The sequence below is a fragment of the Crocodylus siamensis genome, chromosome 11, assembly GCF_052110815.1.
Source record: "Crocodylus siamensis isolate JL-2025a chromosome 11, ASM5211081v1, whole genome shotgun sequence".
NCBI lineage: Eukaryota > Metazoa > Chordata > Crocodylia > Crocodylidae > Crocodylus > Crocodylus siamensis.
In genome coordinates this window covers 52,653,380-52,677,106 of record NC_143405.1, presented here as the reverse complement: position 1 = coordinate 52,677,106, position 23,727 = coordinate 52,653,380, and the positions used below count along the sequence as shown (strand labels likewise).

The window sequence follows — 23,727 nt, the reverse complement described above, 5'->3', positions numbered from 1 at the left end:
GCAAAACAGATGACTTCTACCCAATGTGCCCTTGCTTTGGTTTTACGATAGGTTCAAGGTCAGGACAATCTCTCTGTCTTGCTTCATAAAATCCCCTGAACATTTTTATTGCAATTATATGCACTACTGCTTAGTGTCTGATCTGTAATTCTTATGGAACAAAGATGGCCAACTTACATTTTCACTGGTTTTACTAAATTCAAGTTGAGCCCGAATCTTCTCATTGTTTTCAAGTTCTTTAATTATTTCTGCCACTGTAAAAAATACACAAGCATTGGAAACAGTATATACTTATAAATTAGGATAAAGGCTAAAACAGCATTGAAAGGAATTATCATGAAGCAAAATGACATGAGACCAAATGCACTGGCCTTGCGAGACTAAAATCCAGATGCAAGTCCCAAGTGGAAACAAAATTAAAGGTCCTGTCCCAGTGCCCAGCAGACACCTGAACACTCTGAAACCACCCACTATATATACTGATATTACTAAAGTGTTGCAGCCTGGGCACAGGATACAGAGACAGGACACAAAGTCCAAAGCCATAGATCATGACAGAAGTGGCATGGGGAAAGTACTACAGTGCCTTCCTACACCTGGCTCCCAGCCAGTCCCAGGCTACCAACCTCTTATTCCCCAAGCAGGAAACTCATGGAAAATATTTTTTTTCCCAAATCAGATTTTGGCTGAATGTTGTACGAACAGATTACAGTTTTCCTATGTTTTGCAGACAGATGTTTTTCTATCAAGTTTCCATTTTGTAGTACATATTTAAATGACAGAGGTTAAATAATTAAATATTTTGCTTACATTCTTTTTTTTTAGCTCCAAGAGCTACATCTCAAGGCAAAACAGAATTATCTGTATGCTATAGTCCAGATGCCATGGTCCAAAGAAGTACATACTACCAAAAGAACAAGTCAAATGTATCTGAATAGTTAGAAATTAGACACAAATGAGCTCATTAATACTCTTAGACAAACCTACAGTTATGCCAGATTTTGCATGGAGTAGATCACCGCCTAGATTACTCCATATTTCTATGCTTCAACACTTCTGCAGAACCACTAGATAACTATGCACCTTTATAAAAACAAACACTTTCATGAGACACTGAAGAATTCCACATCTGGCCAGAGAAAGAAAGCTTCTTAAATTATGAAGAAATAAAGCATGTAAAGTATCTGGGTTTAAGCAAAATCCAGGAATTTGGCACTCATGCCTTTTTAGTAATTCAGCTCTCCTTATTTTACAGTGCCCCCACTGCTAGATTTGAGACCAATTGCTGTTTCCATTATAAATCTCGGACTTCAATAAGCCTTAAAAACAGCACACTGAGTCAAAACATGGTAAATGCGTGCTACGTTTATGGTCTGCTAACCACAGTACTTCAAACCCCTGTGAAATTATTCATTTCACCAGCATGGGCAGTGTGCAGACAGGGACCTGATGGTACTTCAGAATTACAAACCTTGAGGTACCCAGCACAGTTCATGAACACTGCAATGGTGGGGCAGATGGAGCGTCCCACAGAATGGGGTCCACGCACTTGGCAGTGGACTGGAACCCCCCCCATGCCTGTCCATCTCAGCGATGAGTCACAGGAGGACCCCAGGTGCCCGCTCCAGACCCAGGAGGCACCAGTCGCCAAGCCAGGGGGCAAGGGAGGGTCCCCCACATGCTCCACAGCAGACCTGGAAGTGGACTGAAAGTGCTTCTGATCCACTTCTGGGTCTGCCACCAAGTGCACAGGGGACCACCCGGTCTCCTGTGGGACACTCCATCCGCCCAAGCATCTGAGTGTTGACGAGCCGCCTGGTACCTTGAGGTACATAAAAAAAACATTTAAAGCAATGTCTATGTCCAAATCATCAAATCACTCTGAATCTCTTCAATTTGATTCAGAGAGATTAAAGGGGCTCCTGATCTGATTCAGATTTGGCTGCCAAACTGGGCCAAATCTCTGCCAAATCAAATTAGCGACCAAAGCTTCACGCAGATCTACAAACCATACTCCCTTGCTGTGGGCTACAACCACTAGTGTACCCTAGCAATACTATTCCAATGGCTACTTGGACTCAAGCATCCTTTTAACTTTGGACTTGACATGAAGTTCTATCAACTGAAAATTGCCATGTAATGTAATTACCGTGTCCTATAAATATGATAAAACATTATTCTCAGGAAATACAGCCTAATTGGCTTCTGACACACTTAAAAGTTACATCTTTTAATCTTGTAATCTTGAGTCAGGCTTAATAGTTTTGCTTTTTATTTATTTTAGACTAGCATTCCTCAACCTTCTTAGACCTGGGGCACCCTTTGATAGACTCAAGGCACCCTTTAAAAAATGCCAGGTCTTAGGTTTCACTTGGTTGTTTTTAATTACAAAAAATAGAGCATTACTTCTGTTACAAACACCTCAGAAAGACCACAAGTCAGAATGTTTTTTAATATTACAATTTTCCTAACGAAAATCTGTTTATGCAACTCACAGAATCATAGAAAATTAGGGTTGGAAGAGACCTCAGGTCATCTAGTCCAACCCACTGCTCAGGACCAGGATCATTCCAGACAGGGCTTTGTTAAGACAGGCCTTAAAAACCTCCAAGGATGGAGATTCCACCACCTCTCTAGCTAACTTGTTCCAGTGTTTCACCACTCCTCCAGGGAAAAAGTTTTTCCTAATATCCAAGTTAAGCCTTCCTTGCTGCAACTTAAGACCATAGCTCCTTGTTCTGTCATCTGGTGAGAATCAGAAGATTGCCCAACACACATCTTAAGTAGATTCAACTGTATAAATTATAATTACAAATAATAAAAATAAATTTGATTGAGGATTATTTTATTTTTATGATTAAAAGTGACTAGCAAGGAACGGGCTTTGCAAACAACATAAGAATTCAGGCCTTATAAACCACAATATAAAGAGATTAACTATGACATTTAAGTCAACTTCCATCTTTGGAACTTGAAAGATACCAAATCCTTTCCTTATTATCAATGTGCCAATTGTTTCTTTATATTTCAAAATATACAAGTAGCTTCTTGCCCATAGGAGCTAGTCAGAATAAAGAATGGCTCCACTGTTTAAAAAGAGAGCCAGCAGAAATCTTGGCGTCAACATGCCCTTGCCAAGATGAGTATTTGGCTGTCCTTCATTCTTCGTGTCCTACAGATGGCATTTTCTAAAGAGAATGCAACCCACACACAAACAGCAATTTGTTGTTTAAAGAAGTGTATAGTATAACTATATTAGATGTTAAAACAAGTTCCAAAGCAAAAAAAAAGTATTTAGAGGCATCTATAGCTATAGTTTAATTATAGTAAAGCACTGCCATACACCTACATTGATGGAGAAAGTCTAGGCAGCAGTACATTTTCTTATTCATTAATTTTACATGCTACATTTCATCTCTTGCTTATAAATCTAGTAAATCCAAAAATATATCCAAAATGCTGAAAAATACAGTCCAAGTAATTATTCATGCTATTACCTGGCATTTTTCAAAACCTTCAGTATTTCCTAATGATGAGCCAGAAACTTGAATTTGGAGGTAGAATAATTCACAGACAAGATCAGTACTGTCACACAACATTTGTGTCATATTTCATAAACAAGGAAGTGATGGAGGATTTCAGCTCAGTGGAAGAAGAGGGTTTTGGGGGGGTTTTGTTGGGGGGGGGAAGAGGTGGGGAAGGGGTTGCTATTTTTAAAGTAGTTAAGTGATAAATTATTTTGGGACTGGATGTTCTCACAGCACAGACACATATTTCTGGGCTTCCCTAGTTTTTCTCTGTTTTATAGGTCATAGTTAAGACGATTAAAGAAAATTTCACCCAAACCTGTGTTCTGCCAAAATGTTCCAAGCTGTCTCACTCCCACCTCACAAATTGTTCAAAAGAGGAGCTCACCTGTTAGGAAGTGCTAACCGCTCTATCATAAGCTCAACTATCTTACCTGGTTTAGGATTTAAAGAATCACATTGAGCATTGTACACATGCACAAATTCCTGATGCCGCTTAACAAGCTGTCGCCTGGTTCCATGGATAGACAGCCCGTGCTCCTTTAACTTCTTCTTCAAATCCCGATCAGAAAGTAAGTTGTAAACAACTTTAGACATGGGTTTCCTTTTGTGACCAGAACTGCAAGGATGGAGCAGGTAAACAAGCACAACAACAAAAATTAAAGGCCAGGAAATTCTTTCTTCTCTACAGGAAAATCAATAACTTGCATAGCTACAGAGCTTTCCACTCACTTTATATTATAATACTGAGAAGAAACCTTTCACCCACCAGTGAAATGCAGTCAACTCTGTTAAGACAAAATGTAGAAAAGCAAAATACGACTGTCCTAGTTTGAATTTGTTTGGCAAGCTAGAGTGAACCCATTATCTCCTGTAATAAGCACCACAAAAGCTTGAATAGCCACAGTAAGCAAACACTTCTTCTCAGTCAACGGCAGTGCTAGTATACAAGTAAATCAGGTATAGGTTCAGCACAAACTCACAAAGATATGGACACTCTCCTTTATTACCAGAAATAGTTCTTGATGTGCCTTGGTTACCCATTGAAACGCTGGTCAGACATTAATCTGTTAAAGATTTTTACAAGGTTGCAACTCAAGATTTGTCTCAACAAACTTTCCAGTTCCTTGGAAGAAATGGTTTGAGAAAAAAACAGCCAGGGAACTATCCTGAAAATGCATTTGTACATGCCACCTGATAAAAACATGTCAATAATGCAGGATACTATATTAAGAAAATGAACACCACTCTCATAAGAGCTGTGTACTAAAAAGGACTCTACTTCCTGGCCTTGCTTAATGTCAAGTAAGAACTTGAAGCCAGCACATGAAAAAAATTACTTAACAGGACGCTATAATAGCAAATGGAAGGCTCAGCATCACAACTTTTATTATCTTGAACAAGCATGGCAGTATTATGCACAATTATGGTATTCTAGGAAAGTCCAAGTATAGGTGTAGGTCTCCAACTGGTAAAATGTAACCAGATACAATCAGCACAGGTACACAAACTCATGTAATGCTTAGTTAAGCTCCAATTTATATGATCTTTTACTAGTTATAAAAGATCAACACAGTTACTGATGCTTTGCATTTGTGAAGTAGACTATAATAATCTCCTTGTAGAAATTCAAGAGTAGCTCTCTGCATTAATCAGGTTAAAACAGGTGTGGGCAAAATATATCCCACAGGCTGGATCCAGCCAGCCAACAGATTCAATCTGGCCCATGGGTGGATGGCTGCCAACTCACCGGATCTGGCCCAAGGTGGCCCAGCAGCTCCATCCACCATGTGGTGCTGGGTGGACAGGTGGGACTGCTTTCACACAGCAGCATTAGGCATCAGCTAATGCTCCATCAATGAGCCTGGGTGGAGCTTCCACCACCATGGGCAGGCAGCAGTATCAGCTGATCTGCTGCCCACCCAGCAGTGGAAGCTCCTGCCCAGAGCCCCGACCTGGAACCTCCTGATGGCATCAGCTGTGGACCCAGGCAGGAGCTTCTGCCATGCTGGGCAAGCGGCAGCGTCTCTCTCTCTCTCTCTCTTCTCTGTCTCTCTCCCTCTCCTTCACTCCCTCCAGAACTGGGTAGAAACTATTGCTCGCCAGAAGCCCTGATGCTCAGCTGTGGCCCCAGGCAGGAAGTTCTGCTACACCAGGCAGGGATCAATGTCAGCCATGACACTGTCAGTAGGTTTCACGCTGGGGCTCCAGAACCTGCTGGCTGTATCCACAGCTGACACTGATGCCCACCCAGCATGGCAGAAGCTCTACCTGGGTCCACAGCTGACACCAGAGCTGCTTGTGAACTACAGCTTTGGCCAGGTTCAGGGGGCGCAGGACGGACGACACGAGGAAGGGAAGGAGGAGGAGAGAGACAGCAGGTCAGCTGTGGATGCCACTGGCAGCTTTTGCATCTGGAGGGGAGAGAGAAGGGTAAGAGACAGAGATGGATGTGGCCCTCAAAAAATGCTCAAAACTCACTAAGTGCCCTTCAGCCAAAATAATTGCCCATCCCTGGACTAACACCTTTCTAATTCTCGAAAAAAAGGTAGCATACTTTTTATTTGACATGTATATTCCCTAGTCACTTTTAACTCACCACACTGAAAATAATCTTACTTTACCACAAGAGAGACTTTAATGAAAATCCTAATGAATTATTTTTCCTATAACCACTCTACCACAGCTAGCATAAATATGCATTCTCTCACAATTATTTTCAGGAAAAGAGTTATTAAAAATGTTACTGAGGAATGTCATTTTTCCACTGAATGTTGAAAGTTTTTTAAAACTCTTACAGAACTTTTCGTTCTTATAGGTAGCATGATCCAGCAGACAAGGCACATCTACACATGTGATTCAATGCACAGTAGACTATTTTACTGCTCAATGAAGTGTCATGTAAAAAATGGCTACATGCTAATGCACAGTAAAATAAGTCTACTACGCATTAAGTATCACTAAAAAAAAGCATATAAAGTGCTACTGCACATTAGCACAGCCAAACGTGCATTAATTTAGTACCTCACATTGGAGGGCACCTATACACGAGCCTGAAGGCTGCTCCAACATGCTGTAATTACAGCATGTCAGAGCAGACTCAATTAATCGAGTCTGCTGAACCATGGCAATTACTGCACTCCAGCAGCCTCCTACGTTCTCATGTATCAGCATCACCACGCTTAAAAATGGCAGCAGGGGCAGTTGAACTAAAGCTCATTGAATAAAGCTTAGTGTAAGTGCCCCCACAGCCATTTTTATGCGTGGGATGCTGACATACAAGCCGCTCTCTGAGCCACTCTAAAGTGCTGCCCTCCCTACTCCCCCACCTCCAGAGGACATGTAAAAGTAACCAACAGTACTAAATTTAATGCGCATTAGAAAAGGCATTAATGTACGTGTAGACTCACCCACTGAAAATAAGCTTGTGAGTGACAGAACTGAGCTACCCCAATTTTAGAATTCAGCAGATGTTGTTTCAGCTCTAAGAAACTTTGCAGCCTCAGTAAATCTGTGCTTCCCTATGTTATAATTAATCTCTAATGTAAAATTTGGAACTAAATTAGCAGATCCACTAAAATACTAGTCAATTCTTAACACCAAATTCTGTACTTTTACATTTAACACCAAACAGACTGAGCACGTCCTAGAGAGAGGAACTGAAGACATGTTATTACTACTGAAATCTAAAATGTTATTGCAATAATATAAACATATTTTCACAATCATGCTTAAATTCTACAGTAGTTAACTGCTCATGCCAACCATTTTCTTTGATACTGCTTTAAATTCTGAGGAAATTAGGTAAAAATGAATTAAAATTATACAAAACAATGGTAGATCCTTTATCTTCCATAGACAAAGTGTACTTCCATTGCATACTTTTCACAGGCACTTACTGCTAAAAGTAATAAAAGCACAAACCAGAAATCAAAACCTGTCAAAAAATGTTAGTTAGCAACTGTTTCACACTGTGCAGTACAGTTCTGTGGAAATGAGACTGATTGAGATAGCTTTTAATGCTTTCCCTCTCTTCCTTTGATGAACAAAAAAACTTTATCTTTGTTAGCTAGCTCCAAGTCCTTAATATGATTTTAAATACATAAGCCTTATGGCTCTCAAGAAAGCAGCTAATATACCTTCTACTCTGTCAATTTTTGATGCAAATATCTCAATGAAGGAAAAAGAGGGCAAAAAGATTCATGCTTTTCAGGTTACCAGTCCTGATCTAATCAACAGTCTGATTTTAAAGACATTTTAAAGCAATGATGCCTTTTCAGGAAATGAAAAAACAAAGACAACTTTATGCTCAGAGAGTGCTTATGCTAGAAAACAGAACTATAGCAAAATTAATGTACAAGGCTATATTAACATAAAACAATACAAAATTTCAACAGACATTTTCCTACCATTGTCGGCCCAAATATAGTGCTGATGGTGAACTTACCTTGCCAGGGGATGAAAATCACCACCATCATTATTTATACTACAGTTTTAATGTATAGCATGTAGCATGTGTGGAAGAATGCATTTTGCTCTCTTACCGTCTACAACCTACTTCGTTCTACTACAGTAGTGGAGGAAACTCACCAGATCCATATTTCTTACCTTCTTAGGCTGTCCTTCTTCTCATCCCTTGTCAAACAACTATCTAGATGTTTGTTTATATACTGCTCTGGAATAACAACCCCGCAAACAGGACAATCCACTGAAACGAAAAGAGAAGATGCACTGATGGTGGAGTTCTTTTTAAATCCTGTTTATTACTTACAGAAAATAAAAAACTAATTTCCTACAAAAAATTCAGCTGATACCTGTGGAGAGTAAAACCCCAGAATTCAAGGGGCAGAGGAGGGATTCTAACATGTTTCCGAAACACCCCAAATAATTATTTTTAGTACCTGTTTCTATTTCTACAACATGTATTTACAATTTTGGAAAGCATCCTCTCCATCAGAGCATCACATCTCTGCTCCTATATTTCTTTAAGGACTAATCTCAAGCTAACGGCAAATATAGAAGACATCAAGTGGGTTTTAGGTCACTTCTCTCTTTTCTCTTCCATCTACCATAAAATTCAACTCAAATGAATTTTTCATGTAGTTGTGCACCCCATAACACGTTTTGAAAACAAATTTACACTGCAGTGTGCTATGAATGCAAAACTCATATTTGTTCAGTATGGCTACTAGGGCTGTGCAAAGCTTCAGTAGCCGATTTGGAGGACAGTCAGCCCAATTCAGCAGCCGAATTTCCAAATCCGAATAATCGGGAGACCAGTTAAAAGCTCCAAACCAAATCCGCAGCCTCCCAATTGATTCAGAAAAGATTCAGCCCGATTCAGAGATTTGGTCATAGACTAAACAGGCAGCAGTCCTTGAGGACGCTGGACACAGCTGCCTCCAGCTAGTAAATCTCTTGTGGTGGGCAGAGGGAAGGTGGGGAGGGCAGGGAAGAGCAACACCCCCCACAGCAAGGGAGGAATTGGGGCTGGGGCTGGGACAAGCTGTCCAGCCAGGACGGGGTGGCATGGGCAGAGCTGTCCCTAGAGGCTTACAGGGCCTCAGTGGAGGGCCGGCTGGCAAGCGGCAGCAGGGCATAGCCCCCAGTCCCAGCACCTTCCACCACCTATCCAAAGCGCAGCCCAGCCCAGCCCAAACCACTCCACACACATCTGGGGGCACATGCCTACTCCCATGCCCTCCTGGACTGGCGGCCTGTGGTAGCGGGAGACCTCCTCTGCAAGTCCTATGCCCAGGGCCATCCCTGGGGGGTACGAATCAGGGCGACCACCCCAGGCCCCACGGACAGTTCTGAACATGGCCCCACTGTGGCTGCCACGCACTGGCGGCTCTGGGCGCTCCTCCAGCCACTTGCTACTCCCTCCAACCCCCGCACGCCACACACCCCTAGGAACAGCTCTGCCTACTTCCCCTTCCATCCCAGCTGGGCAGCTTATCCCAGCCCCAACACCAATCCCTCGCTCACTGTGGGGGCATTGATCTGCTCCCCCCCCCACCTTCCCTCCACCCACCACAACAGACTTACCAGCTGGAGTCAGTCAGCTGAATCCAGCATGTTGAGGACTGCTGCCTGGTTAGCCTATGGCCAAATCTTCAGATCCAGTTTGGCCAAATGGAGTCCAGACAGATTCAACTCACTGAACTGAATCACTATCCCTCCAAATTGGCCAAATCCGAATCCGAAGGAAATACTTGCCGCTTCACACAGGCCTAATGCCTAACCCCACATGTGGTCTATTACTTTGAAGGCCAATTCTCTACTGATTGCTAAGAAGCAATTCTTCAATTGTCATATTATACTTGACTATGGGAAAAAGTCATTTAAAAGAATTTGTTTGCCCCCCTTAAAATGCCTAGCTATAGCAAGGAGTTTTACATTCTGGAGATGGATGTAACAATAGCGCTACTATCAAATGATACTAACATAAGCTGCTACGTCTGCATACTTCTATAGTAATACAAACGTAAAAAAAAAAAAATCACTGTAACTTTAACTCCATTTCAATGAGCGTTAAATTTACATCAAATTATAGCTACCTGATACTGCTATAGGATGACACAAATGAAATAGTTAGATCATACTACTGATGGGCACCCCTGAGCAGCAGTTCCCCTTCCCTTTTAAAGCAGTTCAAAGGTACATTTGTTCATAGCCTCTGTGTAATTTCTACTTATTTGCAAAAACCATGCAAAAGTCAATAATGGTTATCCGATACAACTATTTTTGAACTACCAGCTCCTCACACTGTGTTCCAAATCAAAGATACGTTAGCCAAGAATAGTACAATAAACAGAATAACTCTACTTATTGTATTATTCTATTTGAGGTTTATGGTTCAATTCCCAATTTAGAGTCAGACGTAGTAATATTTTTTTTGTAACTGCTTCAGCCCCTGTAGATCCTAGCAAGAGAACGTCTTTTATATTGCTTGGCTAGCTACATCATGTTTGTTGGAATAACTTCTGTGTAATGGATGCTAAAGGGATCATCAGACCATTTAACTGTTTCCCATAAAAATAGTGGGCTTAAAATGTCCAGCTCCACGGGACTAAAATGAGGAGCAATAAAAAGAAAACTTTAATGTTAGTTTTTAATCAAAGAAAGTGTTTTCACAATGCACAACACAAGGAAGCAGACCTTCTGGGTAAGCAGATGCTCTTTCAAATACTAACTTTTCTAGCCAGATGTATACTTTTAAGCAATGTCCAGCCAGCACAGGAATAGTTACAAATTTTTGAGTATTTAATTAATAATACACTGCCAAAAACAGATTTAAAAGAAGAAAAAAAAAGCTGAAGAAACAGAATCTGTTTTTTGATAATCATCAAAATTAAGATGATTCTGCCATATTGTTGTAGCCGGTTTCATTATCTCAAATAATGAAAATGATACTGTATTTATCTCAGCACTACAGAAAACAGCCAGCTATGGAAGAGTGACTTTTGGGTATAACTTAGCAATACAATTATTGACTCAACTGTTATATTACAGGGCTAAGCTTAAATAATAAATATTAAGTTCCCCTGAACTGTAGTTATGATAGAAGAGGGCTAGTAAAGATGCAAGCACCAAAAAAAATCAGGATTTCTGTTTTGTTTTAACTTGTAACTGAGTAAATGTGTTGCCATACAGTGCTGTTTTTACAAAGTCTTGCATTTTAGTAATAACTTCTACAAAATTAAACAGTATTTTTATCACTTGGTGTTCAGCCAAGATTTCTCATCATGCCTAGAGTGGCTGGCACATTATCCTTGAAGATTTAGCAGCAGTCCAATGCCACTTACTACCCTCACAGATGTACCAATGCCACTGGTATCTGAATGAAGCACACAGCAGTTAAACAGAGCAGAAGGTAAAGACTTATACCTTTCACCCCAAAAATATTACAAAAAGATTAATTAAACTTCAACATCCACTAAGAGGAAGGCAAGCCTCCTATGAAGGACAGATGTGATTCACGATTTGGGTGCTTAAGGCAAACTCACTGTAGACCACTCACCTTTTGTAACGATTTTCATTGAAGATGTAGAAGGTTTCTCAGGATTCCTACTGCATTCAGGAGTCTTTGTTGCCTCTGTTGCACTGATTCTGTGATTCTCTCCAGTGCTAATAAAACTACTATCCTTTTCCTGCTTAATTTTGGAATCTTTATATTCTGCTTCAGCAACAACAGATTTTGCAGTCTGAGTGCTTTCTTTCCTCAAAAAACTGTCAATAAGTTGCTTATCTTGCTTTAAAGGTGGAGAAACCATGAACCCTACAGCATGACTTGTGCCAATAGAAAGTTTGCCATGGGTCATAGGAGGAGAAACTGGTGGGGAATCCAAAACCAACTGGAACAGCTGTTGCCTAGAAGGATGCAAAAGGCAACATGGCATTCAGATAGCTATAAAATTGCAGCATCATAGAAAATATAAGGCTGAACAGGAGGTCATCTAGTCTAACCTCTGCTCCAGAGTAAGACCATCCCTATCTAACTCATCCCAGGCAAATGTCTGTCCAATCTGCACTCAGAAACTTCTAGTAACAAAAATCCCATAATCCCGCTTGCTAATCAATTCTAGTGTTACATCACCTTCACAGCTACAAAATTTTTTCTAGTATCTAACCTATGTCTCCTTTTTTAGCCCCTTACTCTTTTCTACCACCTGCAGAGAGAGAAAACAATCTGTCACCATCCCCCTAAAAGCCCTTTTTTGCACTTGTAATCTATTATAACATTATCTTTTCCCTATGCATTCTTCTCTTCCCTTCTTTAAGAAGGACATAGTACATGACAATGGAAAGGCAAGGTGTCTACAGCTCTAAATCCAATCCTGCCTGCTAATCATAGAAAAATCAGGGTTAGAAGGGATCTCAAGAGGTCATCTAGTCCAAGCCCCTGCTCAAAGCAAGAACGTCCCCAAGAATTAGATCATCCCAGCCAAGACGTTATCTAGCTGAGTCTTAAAAAACTCCAAGGATGGAAATTCCATCACCTCACTGGATAGCCTGTTCCAGTGCTTATTACCCTCCTTGTGGGAAAGATTTTCCTAATATCTAACCTAAACTTCCCTCACTGCAACCTGAAATCACTGCTCCTTATTATCATCCACCACCACTAAGAACAGTCCAGCTGCATCCTCTTTTGAACCCCACTTCAGGTAGCTGAAGGCTGCTATTAAATCTCCTCTCAGTCTTCTCTTCTCCAGTTCCCTCAATCTCTCCTCAGAAGTTATGTGCTCCAGCCCCGAACCATTTTCACTGCCCAACACTGGACTCTTTCCAATATGTCCACATCCTTTCTGTAGTGGGAGGCCCAAAACTGGACACAGTACTCCAGATGTGGCTGCACCAGTGTTAAGCAGAGGAAATAAGCACTTCCCTTGATCTGCTGAACACACTCTTACCAACACAGCCCAGTATGCCATCAGCCTTCTTTGCAACAAGGGCACACTCTTGGCTCATATTCATTTAACTGTCCACTGTAACCCCCAGTCCTTTTCTGCAGAGCTTATGAATCTTGATGAATCATGCAGAGCTCATGAATCATCCTGTTCATAGAATATAGGCAACAACAATTCGTTTATAAATTCTAAATACCTATATAGTTTGGTGTTTGATTTTGGGTTTCAGAGCTCCCCCTGCCCCCTTCGCTCACCAAGACCAGGCTCCAACTATGGCTTTGCCTCCCGCTGCTTTGTGGCAGACCAGCTGACATGCCAGTGCTTTGCCCCTGCCCCTGTTCGTGCCCAGTACCGCCAAGCCACAGCACCCCGCCCCCAGCCCTGGCGCTCCTGCTGCCCCTCACTCCCAACCCACAGCCCCCACCTCCCCAGGTGCCCCTGACCTGGGACCTGCAGCCCCCCTCCACCCCCATCCCTGCCAGTGCCCCTCACTCCCAACCCACAGTCCCCTACCCTCCCTAGCCCTGCTGGTGCTCCACTCCCAACCCACAGCCCCCTGCCACACCAGCTATCAGGGCTAGGAGACCAGGGCCAGGGCTGGCAGCCCCCTGCCCTGCCCTGCCCTGCCCTGCCCCAGCAGCACCCGAACCCCAGCTGCTGTGCACAGGACCTGGCAGCTGCTGTAGCCTGACTGGAGCATGGAGCCCAGCCCCTCCACTCCCCCCACATCACAGCTGGACCAGAGCAGAGCAGAGTCCGGGGCAACAGATGCAGGACTCAGAGCTCCCTGCCTTGCCCTCTGCCCAAGGGCCTCTCTGGCCCAGTGGCGGGACCCAGCACAGGAGGGCACTTGGCTTCAGTGCTGCTCCTGCTGCAGGGACCCACACGCCAGCTGCACCGCTATGGCAATGCTCCCCCGTCCAACTAGCAGCAGCAGGTTCGGCAGCACAAAGTTGTACCTCCCGCTTCACCATGGCAATGCAGTGGTGCAGGGCTCCCTGTAGCAGCAGCAGCAGCACCAAGCCTTTCCACTCTGCCATGCTGGGTCCGACTTGCTGAACCATGCAGGCTCCTGGGGCGAGGGCAGCAGGATGGGGAGCCCCAAGCCCACAGTGGGCAGTCCACATCCTATCCTGTGGGGGGATATGAATGCCCCCCAGGAGTGCATACAGTGGCAGGGAGCTGGCTCCCCCACCCATCCTCCCCAGCTGGCCCAACAACCACGCATTCCCACCCCAGCCCCAGTACCACCCTGGCTAAGCAGTGTCCCCAGTCCCAGCCACCAGCCCTGCCCTGCTCCCCACTCTGGAGCAGGTTATCCCAGGAGGTGGTGGACACTCCATCCTAGGAGGCTTTTAAGACCCAGCTAGACAAAGCCTTAGCTGGGATGATCTAGTTGGGGATGGTCCTGCTTTGAGCAGGGGGTTGGACTAAATGGGTTCCTGACGTCCCTTCCAACCCTCATTTTCGATGATTCTATAACCACAGTTTGGAAGCTGATCCAAAACATGGAGCTCCCCAAACCTCACAAAGGAGCAGAAACCTAATGGGAACCCCAGAATCATCCTCATTTCCGAATAAATTAGGAGGAACAGGTTGCTATCCTCTCTGAAAGGTCCCTCAGAAAGTAGGTTACCCTCCATCTCTTTCATGCTATATGAACTTGGCAATCCTTTCAAGCGCACAGAGTTGGCTAAACTAGAAAAAAAAAATCAAAGACAGAGATTTATGGAGAGGGATAAAAAGGCAACAAAGGGGACATGAAAAGCATAGAAGACAAGGTAAAGTACACAAGATGAAAGAGAAAGAGGTTGGAAACAAGTTCAGGAAGAAAGAAGAAAGGGACACTGAAGACATCACAGACACACCATAAAAACAGAGAGAAAATGGTGTGCAATCTAGAAGAACAAGTTATTTTTCAAATAAAAGAAAGCAGGAAATAAAGGATCTTTTAAAACAAAAAGTATCAGAACATGTCAGTGGGTTACATTATAGCAGACAGCTGTTTTACTCCTTTTCTCCCTGACTTGCAGTGCTGGATAATGATTTTCAAACCATAGTTTTATGCCTAAAAGTGTCCCCATCAGTTGTGTCAATGACTCAGGAAACAGAGAGGGCCCTGCCCTCCCCAGAAACAATGGTACTACAGCAGTCCTTTCTCCACATTTATCCCTGCCCTTCTTGAGTATTACTTAAACTCAGAAGCAGTGACAACAGCCCACTCAACTGAAAAAGCCCATTAAAGTATGAACCACAAGGGCCTGAAATATCCCTTGTGTCCATCACTTGCACGCCCCATTAAACCCATTTGGGAAGCAGGTAACTTAACCTGCAGAATGAGTTTACTCACAAAGTAGGATTGAGAAGTGATCGCACCCGGAAGCATCTGTTAAGTCCACCCACCAGTATACCACATTGCTTTTGCTGGTTACCTGGGTCAGTCAATCTGTTCACCCATGTGCTGTTTACTGCCACATAGATATCCTGATCAGATGTAAGCTTTGTAATTGAAGGCTGGCGCACAGCCATCTGCAGTTGACAGCACTTTCAGCTCCCAAGGAGCTCACCGACCTGTATTAGAGTCTATCAGTTATTAGGCATGCAAGCCTACTGCTTCTCCATGGCCCCATGATGAGGTCTGGGACTTCATTACCCTTTCAAGAAGAGGAGCTTGCACAGATGTCTCTGAATTCTAGTTATGAAAACGCACACAGGTAGAAGCTGATATTTGAAGTAATTAAGGAGATGGGGCACAACCAGAACCCAAAGTAGTTCTGCACGAAGGGAAAGAAGCTCCAGCTGGTTATAAGTTTTAAGGACAATAACAGAGGCTCTACAAGAAGCCAGGCTATATTTTTGCCAAGATCCAATCATTCAGCTGCTACATTTCACGCACTTTGCCAACACCCCCACTAACGTCAAAGAAAACACAGACCAGAAGACTGATCCTGACATCCAAGGTCTCAGTAATCAACCCTGAGGCAGAGGTCCAGACCTTTTTCCCCCCTCCCTCCAAGTCACAGGCAGATAACAAAACTGTTGAGGAAACCCCTTCCAGTAATTACCTATAATACAGGTCTACTAAGGAACTTAAAACAGGGGGCAACCATGTTAGACTGCCATCTCTGCCTCCCCTCCACTTTTAAAGCCCTAATACCAGCTGCTCCAATAAATGTCAAGTGCATCAAGACCCCGCAAACTCTCCCCTCTAAGCATATTTGGCTACACTAACAGGGATGGGCTGAAGCAGGGATCTTTTAGGCAAAAAAAAGGAGGTCACTGCTTCAGGGAAGCTGTGCACAAATAGCTGTCCCACTAGTAGATCACTCTGTGACCCTACAAGTTTCCAGTGGCTTCCAAAAGGTATCCCACAATGCAAAAACTCCCAGAACATGTCACACAAAGGTGGAGAGAGGCACAGGAAGATTTCTGATCAGAACGCTGAATGTTAGCTTCAAATCACAGTGCGGCACAAATGCAATGCTCTGGTACATAAGTAGCTTAGTAGCAAGGTGGACGGACACACTGCTCATTTTCTAGAAGATCCCTGACATATGTTCATTATTCCTACTATCCAGGGCTTCCCCAAGCAGTAACGTCAGGTACCACAGCGTCTGATTCCCCATACCGAGCAGCCCAGCCCAAGCTATCAGGCGTGCAGTTTAAAGACCTCAGTAGGGGAAGCCCTTCGGCTCCAAGCCCCCCCGTTTCTGGACAGGGTTGACAACCAACTGATTGCTGGGCAAGGGACCATTCCAGACCCTGGTGTGGTCTGGGCCCCGGGACTGACAATAAGCTGTGTTAGCCCTGGCCACACATTGAACTTAAGACATCACTGAAACCTGCCATTAACATGTTTGACATTCTACGGGGAACATTTTTATGGCTCGTTTCCTATTTTATGGTACTTTAAATTGGGTGCACATGTAGCATTTATCCACATGTACCCCTCCCATTTATGCTGTGGTTAACATGTTAATCGCAGCATAAATGTAACATGTACAGGGGCCCAAGAGACACATCTAGAAGCCAGAGCTTTAAATCAGATTCTTACAGATTACAAGATTACCCTAACACTTGTAAATGGCAATTTACATTAGTCCCAGGACATTGATCTGCTGCAGCACAAATTAGACAGTCAAGACCAATTAAGAGAAGCAGCAAACAAACATTTTTCTTTTGCTTATAATTAGATATGCCTTGAAGATTTCTAATAGTCAGAAGGACGTTTATTCCATGACAGACTTGCAAACACCAAAAAGTCTAACTTGCTTTTTCACAGAACTAAGCTTAGGGGAAATGTAAAAAGCCAAGTGATTAAGAAAATAAACACATTGAAATTCACTTCAGTAAACAGGACCTTACTGCAGGAGGTATAGACTAACTAGCTTCTTGGTAAGAGTTTAGAAGGGAAGCAAGTTTCACCCTAAAATATCAGCACACTTTGAGGGAATATTATGGTTTTTCAAAGCCTTTAAATATTATCGTTGGCCATTGAGAGTATAACTTTACTACATGTCAATGAACAGTATTGTACAATACTGAGACATGATGGACTGCTGCACTCTGCATCATTGGGTCACCCATAGATGCACCCAAATTAGACATTTTATTCATAAATATCTGAGCACAAGTCACTTAAGTTAGGGGCTGCATTTACACGTTCCAATGGCACAGAATTGTTCTTGCTGACGGTGTTTGCCTTACAGAAAAGAAATGCAAATTTCTTCAGCCTCTCCCACATTCCCATAAGGGCCGTCCGTCGAGCATAAGAAAAAATGGGCACTGACAGTCATCAAACTGATTTATCAAACTCTGCTTTCGGGTTATTAAGCTGCAGTTTTTATATAGAAAGCCAGTGGGTACCCTTCACTCCACTGCAGCAAACTAAACTGTGTACAGTTCAGATAATGTAAAGCAGCCCCAAACACAATAATTTGGCTTGGTATAAAACTTCAGCACTCAAAACACAATTGCTAACAAAGACGATTAATAGGTTGCTAATTGGCGATAGCCAAAAGCTTTGCTAGTGGCCCACAGCCTTGTTTTCTTCTGCTACAGCACTAAACTTATTGCTCCCCTCTTAGCTTATTCTCTCATTGTCATCGAGAGCACATCCTTTTATCCAAATTACATGTTCTGCTATTTATAACTGTGGGACAATTACTTTTTATTCATTTCTTTGCAGCATGGAGAAATGCCAGACCCTAGTTGACAGATTTATGAATTAAATTCACTCTTCAGATCAATCTATTTGCTCACTACATCTTAGACTGATATATTTCCCCACGTTTCCAAAATGTCTTTCCCAGGAAAAATAACACTACATGCCTATAACTTGCAGGTCTCACAAACACTTCAGTGCTGTAATTACAGCCCCTTCAAGGTTCATGGGAACAACCAGCCCAAGTAACAGGAAGAGACTTTTTAAAAAGGAGTTTGGGCCTGTGAGACAGCGATTTCAGACCCAGCTTTGTTTGAGCCAAACAAACCCTTTAAAAAGCTGAAGGAGCAGCAGGGAAAGCTACTGCAGATAAGGCATCACCTAGAATAGATAGGGGAAAGGTCCTCTTGGCCCCTGAAACCTTCTTCACTCAAAGGGAAGGATGTGGTTGTCATGGGGGACCTGAATTTCCTGGACATCTGTTGGGAAGAGCAGTCAGCCAGGTCTGACCGCTCACGTAGGTTCTTGGCCAGAGTGCAGGACCTCCATCTAACCCAGGAGATGCACAGCCTCACCGGGGGGACACCTTGTTGGACCTAGTGCTGGCCACGGGTGACGACCTGGTGAGGGGGCTGCGAGTGCTCGACCACCTGGGCGACAGCGATCATCGCCTGCTGGAATTCACCATCCAGCGCAAGGTGGCAAAGGCCTGCAGTAAGGCAGCAGCCCTAGATTTTAGGAGGGCAGCCTTCAATGAGCTAAGGAGGATAGTTGGAGAAGTGCTGAGGTCCCGGGGGGGAGGGGAGCCAGGTGTCCAAGGAGAGTGGTCGCTCCTTAAGGAGACAATCCTCCAAGCCCAAAGGAAGGTAATCCCAATGAGGATCAAAGGGAGCAGGAGAGCACACAAGCCTCTGTGGCTCACCAAAAGCATCCGGGAATGTCTCCTTGCTAAAAAGGAGGCTTATACCCAGTGGAAAGAAGGGGTCATCACCAGGGAGGACTATTCTGTAGTTGCTCGGGGATGTAGGGGGGTAGTTAGGAAGGCCAAGGCAGAGATGGAACTGGGGCTAGCTTCCCAGATTAAGGACAATAAGAAGTCTTTTTTTAAATACGTAGGGGGTAAAAAGAAGGTCCCGGGTAATGTGGAGCCCTTGCAGGACAACATGGGTAACTTGGTCGTCACACCAGACGGCAAAGCTAACATGTTTAATGATTTCTTTGCCTCCGTCTTCCTAAGTAGGGACCAGAACAGCCACCTCCCTGCTGGGCCCCCCTTGGGCCCTGGGGGAGCCACACCTGGGCCACGGGTTAGCGAGGATTTAGTTAGGGAGCTTCTGGAGGGGTTGGACGTATTCAAGTCAGCCGGCCCGGATGATCTCCACCCTAGACTTCTAAAGGAACTGGCCGAGGTCGTTGCAAGTCCCCTGGCACGGCTTTACGAGCAGTCATGGTGCTCTGGTGAGGTACCGGAGGACTGGAAGAGGGCCAATGTGGTGCCCATCTTCAAAAAAGGCAGGAGGGAGGACCCGGGAAACTATAGGCTGGTTAGTCTTACCTCGATCCTAGGCAAGCTGTTTGAGAAAATTATGCTGGCACACATCCAGGAGGGGCCAGCAGGGGACTGCATGCTTAGGGACAACCAACACGGGTTCATCAGTGGCAGGTCCTGTCAGACCAACCTGGTGGCCTTTTACGATCAGATCACCAGATCATTAGACGCAGGGGTTGCAGTGGATATAATCTTCCTGGACTTCCGGAAGGCTTTTGACACTGTCTCTCACCCTGTTCTCATTAAGAAACTGGGGGGCTGTGGTGTAGACACAGTCAAATGGGTCGCCAACTGGCTGGTGGGCCGCACCCAGAGGGTGGTGGTGGATGGGTCCTTCTCAACCTGGAAGGACGTGGGCAGTGGGGTCCCCCAGGGCTCGGTCCTCAGGCCCGCACTGTTCAACATCTTCATCAGCGATTTGGATGAGGGGGTAAAAAGCACCCTGTTCAAATTTGCTGATGACACTAAGATGTGGGGGGACGTGGGTACATTGGAAGGATGCAACAGGCTACAATCAGACCCAGACAGGTTACAAGGGTGGGCGGACGAGAATAGGATGGGTTTCAACACAGACAAGTGCAAGGTGATGCACCTGGGGAGGAACAACCGGCACCATACCTACAGGTTAGGGAACTCCCCTCTTATCAGCACGGAGGCGGAAAAGGATCTGGGGGTCATCATTGACTCCAGGATGAACATGGGCCGGCAGTGTGGAGAGGCAGTCAGGAAGGCCAACCGCACCTTGGCATGCATCCACAGATGCATCTCGAGCAGGTCCAAGGAGATGATCCTTCCCCTCTATGCGGCACTGGTCAGGCCGCAGCTGGAGTATTGCGTCCAGTTCTGGGCGCCGCACTTCAAGAGGGATGTCGACAGCATGGAGAGGGTCCAGAGGAGGCCACTCGTATGATCAGGGGACAACAGGGCAGGCCCTATGAGGACAGGCTGCGGGACCTGAACCTGTTCAGCCTCCACAAGAGAAGGCTGAGGGGGGATCTTATGGCCTGTTATAAACTAGTCAGGGGGGATCAGCAGGCATTGGAGAAGTCACTGTTTCCCCGAGCACCACCAGGAGTGACCAGGAATAACGGTCACAAGCTGGCAGATGGTAGGTTTAGGTTAGACATCAGGAAGCGCTACTTCACAGTCAGGGCGGCTAGGGTCTGGAACCAGCTTCCAAGAGAAGTGGTGCAGGCTCCTACCCTGGGGGTGTTTAAAAGGAGGTTAGACGAACATCTTGCTGGGGTCATTTGACCCCAGTATTCTTTCCTGCCATGGCAGGGGGTCGGACTAGATGTTCTGCTCAGGTCCCTTCTGACCCTACAAACTATGAAACTATGGAACAGCTTGCTGTTACTTGGTAAATGCGTATTTAAAGAACCACGGTTCTTTGGGTAGACTGATATATATTATTAGACCAACTGAGTAGTTGGAAAAAAGTTTGTTGCAAGCTTTCAGGCACAATCACCCTTCTTCCGGCATAGGGAGTCTCTGCCGTTCCTAGATCTCCAAGATCTTCCTTGGAGATCTCAGACCAGCAGAAACTCCCTATGCTGGAAGAAGAGCGATGCACCCGAAAGCTTGCAAAGAACTTTTTCCCAAGTACTCAGTTGGTCTAATAAAAGATATCATATCTACCCAAATAATTTTTCCTGCCTATGTCCTTAGACCAACACAGCTACAACCAAAAACCCAGCCACCTGTTTAAAAGACCTACGCCTTTCCATAGACGAGGAGACAGCCCAGCAGGACTCTAAACAAATTTGTATTCTATTAAAACAAGAGTTATGATCCTATAAAAATGTAAATGCTAAAAACAAGATAGCTATACTAGATGGGAGTGTTTGTAACTTCATCTCTCACTGTAAAAGTGTTCTGGTTGATAATAAAACCTTAAGGAAAAAGGCTGAAAAAAAAAAAAAATATTACAAGTAAAAAATCGAACTTGTCTTTACCAACAGGTAAAAATATTTTATACCATCTGTCTAGGAACCAAATCATGTCATCCTGGGACAGACAGGTGCACAAAGAGAATTTCTAAAGCTATCTGCAACCAGACATTTGGATTAACACAATAGGAAGATCTTTACAATTCAGCTGTCTACCCTAGAACTACAGTATTTTAACCTGTCCAGTGAAAACACAAAGACGTCTAGGCTTATTTTGAGATAAATTCAAATGCTTCTGCTAAATTCCAGAAAGAAAAGAAAAATCTCAAACTGGATTTTCCCAGCCCTTATGTTTTTCAGACCAAATGACACAGCTACACTGAAGCGGTGTGATGACATCTAGCGGCCAGATTTTGCATATGATAAGACAAAGGATCCCCTTATACATTGCCAAAAAAAATGAAAGAGCTTGGGCATATCTGATTCATGTGAGAGAGTCTCATTTCTCTGAGCCGATACTACTTGAAGTTCTTTTTAACAGCTACTATCACCCTACCTAACTAAATTCCAGTTAAGCAAGCTCCCTGTTATCCCTAGTGGTTCTGATCATCCCTACTCAAGCTGTTTTGGCAAATAGGATTAAAAGGCAGAGTCATTAGTCACGCCAAATCCAGAAAGCAGAAGGCCCAGAAGGAAAGACTACCACGCAAATAAGAAAGAGCCTCACTTTCAACTACAGCCATATTGATAAATTTTGTCTAGAAACTGATTTCAGTGATAAATATTGGGAGAATGTGCAAACCACATTTTGCATTATGCTTGCAACTTAACCCATCCACAACTAGAAATAAGCAGTGAACTTTATTCTATGTTCTTATAGATTTAATGCTACAGACTAGTATTACATCTTAAAAGTTTCAGCAAATAGTTTATTGGCTTATTGACAGAAAAGCAATAAATGCCTCGTAACTGGAAAACTCGAGTTTGAGAACATGAGCATTCTTTACTTAAGTGGTTGAAGGAGGAGTTAACAAGATTTGCATATAATCAGCATGTTATAACCCTCATCTTTCCATGTCTTCTTCACCTCCCTATCCCCCCCATCATTTATTCCCATCTTCTTGCATTTGTTGTAGCTTAGATTGCAAACAATGGACAAACTGTTTCTTGGGGTTTTTTGCTTCTAAACTGCCATGTGTACTCATGCTGCTGCCTAATAAACAGCATGCCCTCCAAAAAAGAAGCGAATTGTCAGCGGACACAGCTTTAATAACAGCATACAAGCTGGGAAGAACTGGCCAAACTTAAAAGCCACAAGGTAAAGAAAAGACAACCAAAGTAAAGCATACAGCAGAACTGCACAGCAGGTTCCTTCCTCTATCAAGGGACCAAGGTTTCCACGGGATCTGGAATCCAGGCTTCTCTTTGCTTGTCACTTCATAGATGCTCATAGAGAAAGTAGAGAGGGAACCCAACACTTCCAAATCAAAAATTCATGACAGTAAAATGGGATTAACCCTCCCAAGAGTTCCACAGAATAACCACAAATCTCTGGCAGGGTTGCACTCCTCTGCCCCCCTCCCCCCTATGGTGTTTATATCCCACTCATGCAACTTTTCTTAAAAGTATATCGCTATATAAAAAGGTTACAGCATTTGGTCTCTACAGGCAGTAGAGATATATTACAAGGGAGAAGAGAGGAGATAAGTATTTCCTCCTATGAACAACCTGCTAACTAGTACTCTGGATTAAAAAAAACCAAAAGACCACTGTGGAAGGCAAAGCATACCTTTCTTTGCCATATTTTTTTAATATAATCACTGGGTGATTATATAATGTTTGTGGTTATATAATGTGTGTGTGCGTGCATGCGCACACATGCACACGCTCTCTCTCACCTAAATGGTCTCTTTATTACAAAATAAAAACAAACAAGTTTATTATAACAATTATTCAAGTTTGGATTTCTAATCATTTTCAGTGCCACTATTTCATGGCAACAGATACTGCTCAGGGAAACACAGGAGCATTTATTTGACTCTGCAAGGTCCAATACTTGCTTTTATGACTTATTCAAAAAGTAGCCAATTCTGTCCTCAGAGGATGCCCAAGCAGCAAGCCTGCAAACTGGAGGAAAGGCTGTTCTGGAGCAACTATAACAGCCTCTGGGCTGCAATTGCTCCCACTG

At 43.7% G+C, this 23,727-nt stretch overlaps 1 protein-coding gene across 4 annotated transcripts in view; it reads right to left on the bottom strand.

Moving 5' to 3' along the window:
- RAD18 (RAD18 E3 ubiquitin protein ligase) overlaps nucleotides 1-23,727 on the bottom strand; it is a 116,582-nt gene that overhangs the window by 72,006 nt on the left and 20,849 nt on the right. For all 4 annotated transcript variants that reach the window (XM_090022370.1, XM_090022371.1, XM_090022372.1 and 1 more), the window contains exons 5-8: nucleotides 11,551-11,900; nucleotides 8,136-8,235; nucleotides 3,962-4,146; nucleotides 178-254 (exon numbers count right to left, since the gene is read on the bottom strand). In XM_090022370.1, coding sequence (XP_089878496.1) covers nucleotides 178-254; nucleotides 3,962-4,146; nucleotides 8,136-8,235; nucleotides 11,551-11,900 — 712 coding nt within the window. The remainder of the gene's footprint in view (nucleotides 1-177; nucleotides 255-3,961; nucleotides 4,147-8,135; nucleotides 8,236-11,550; nucleotides 11,901-23,727) is intronic.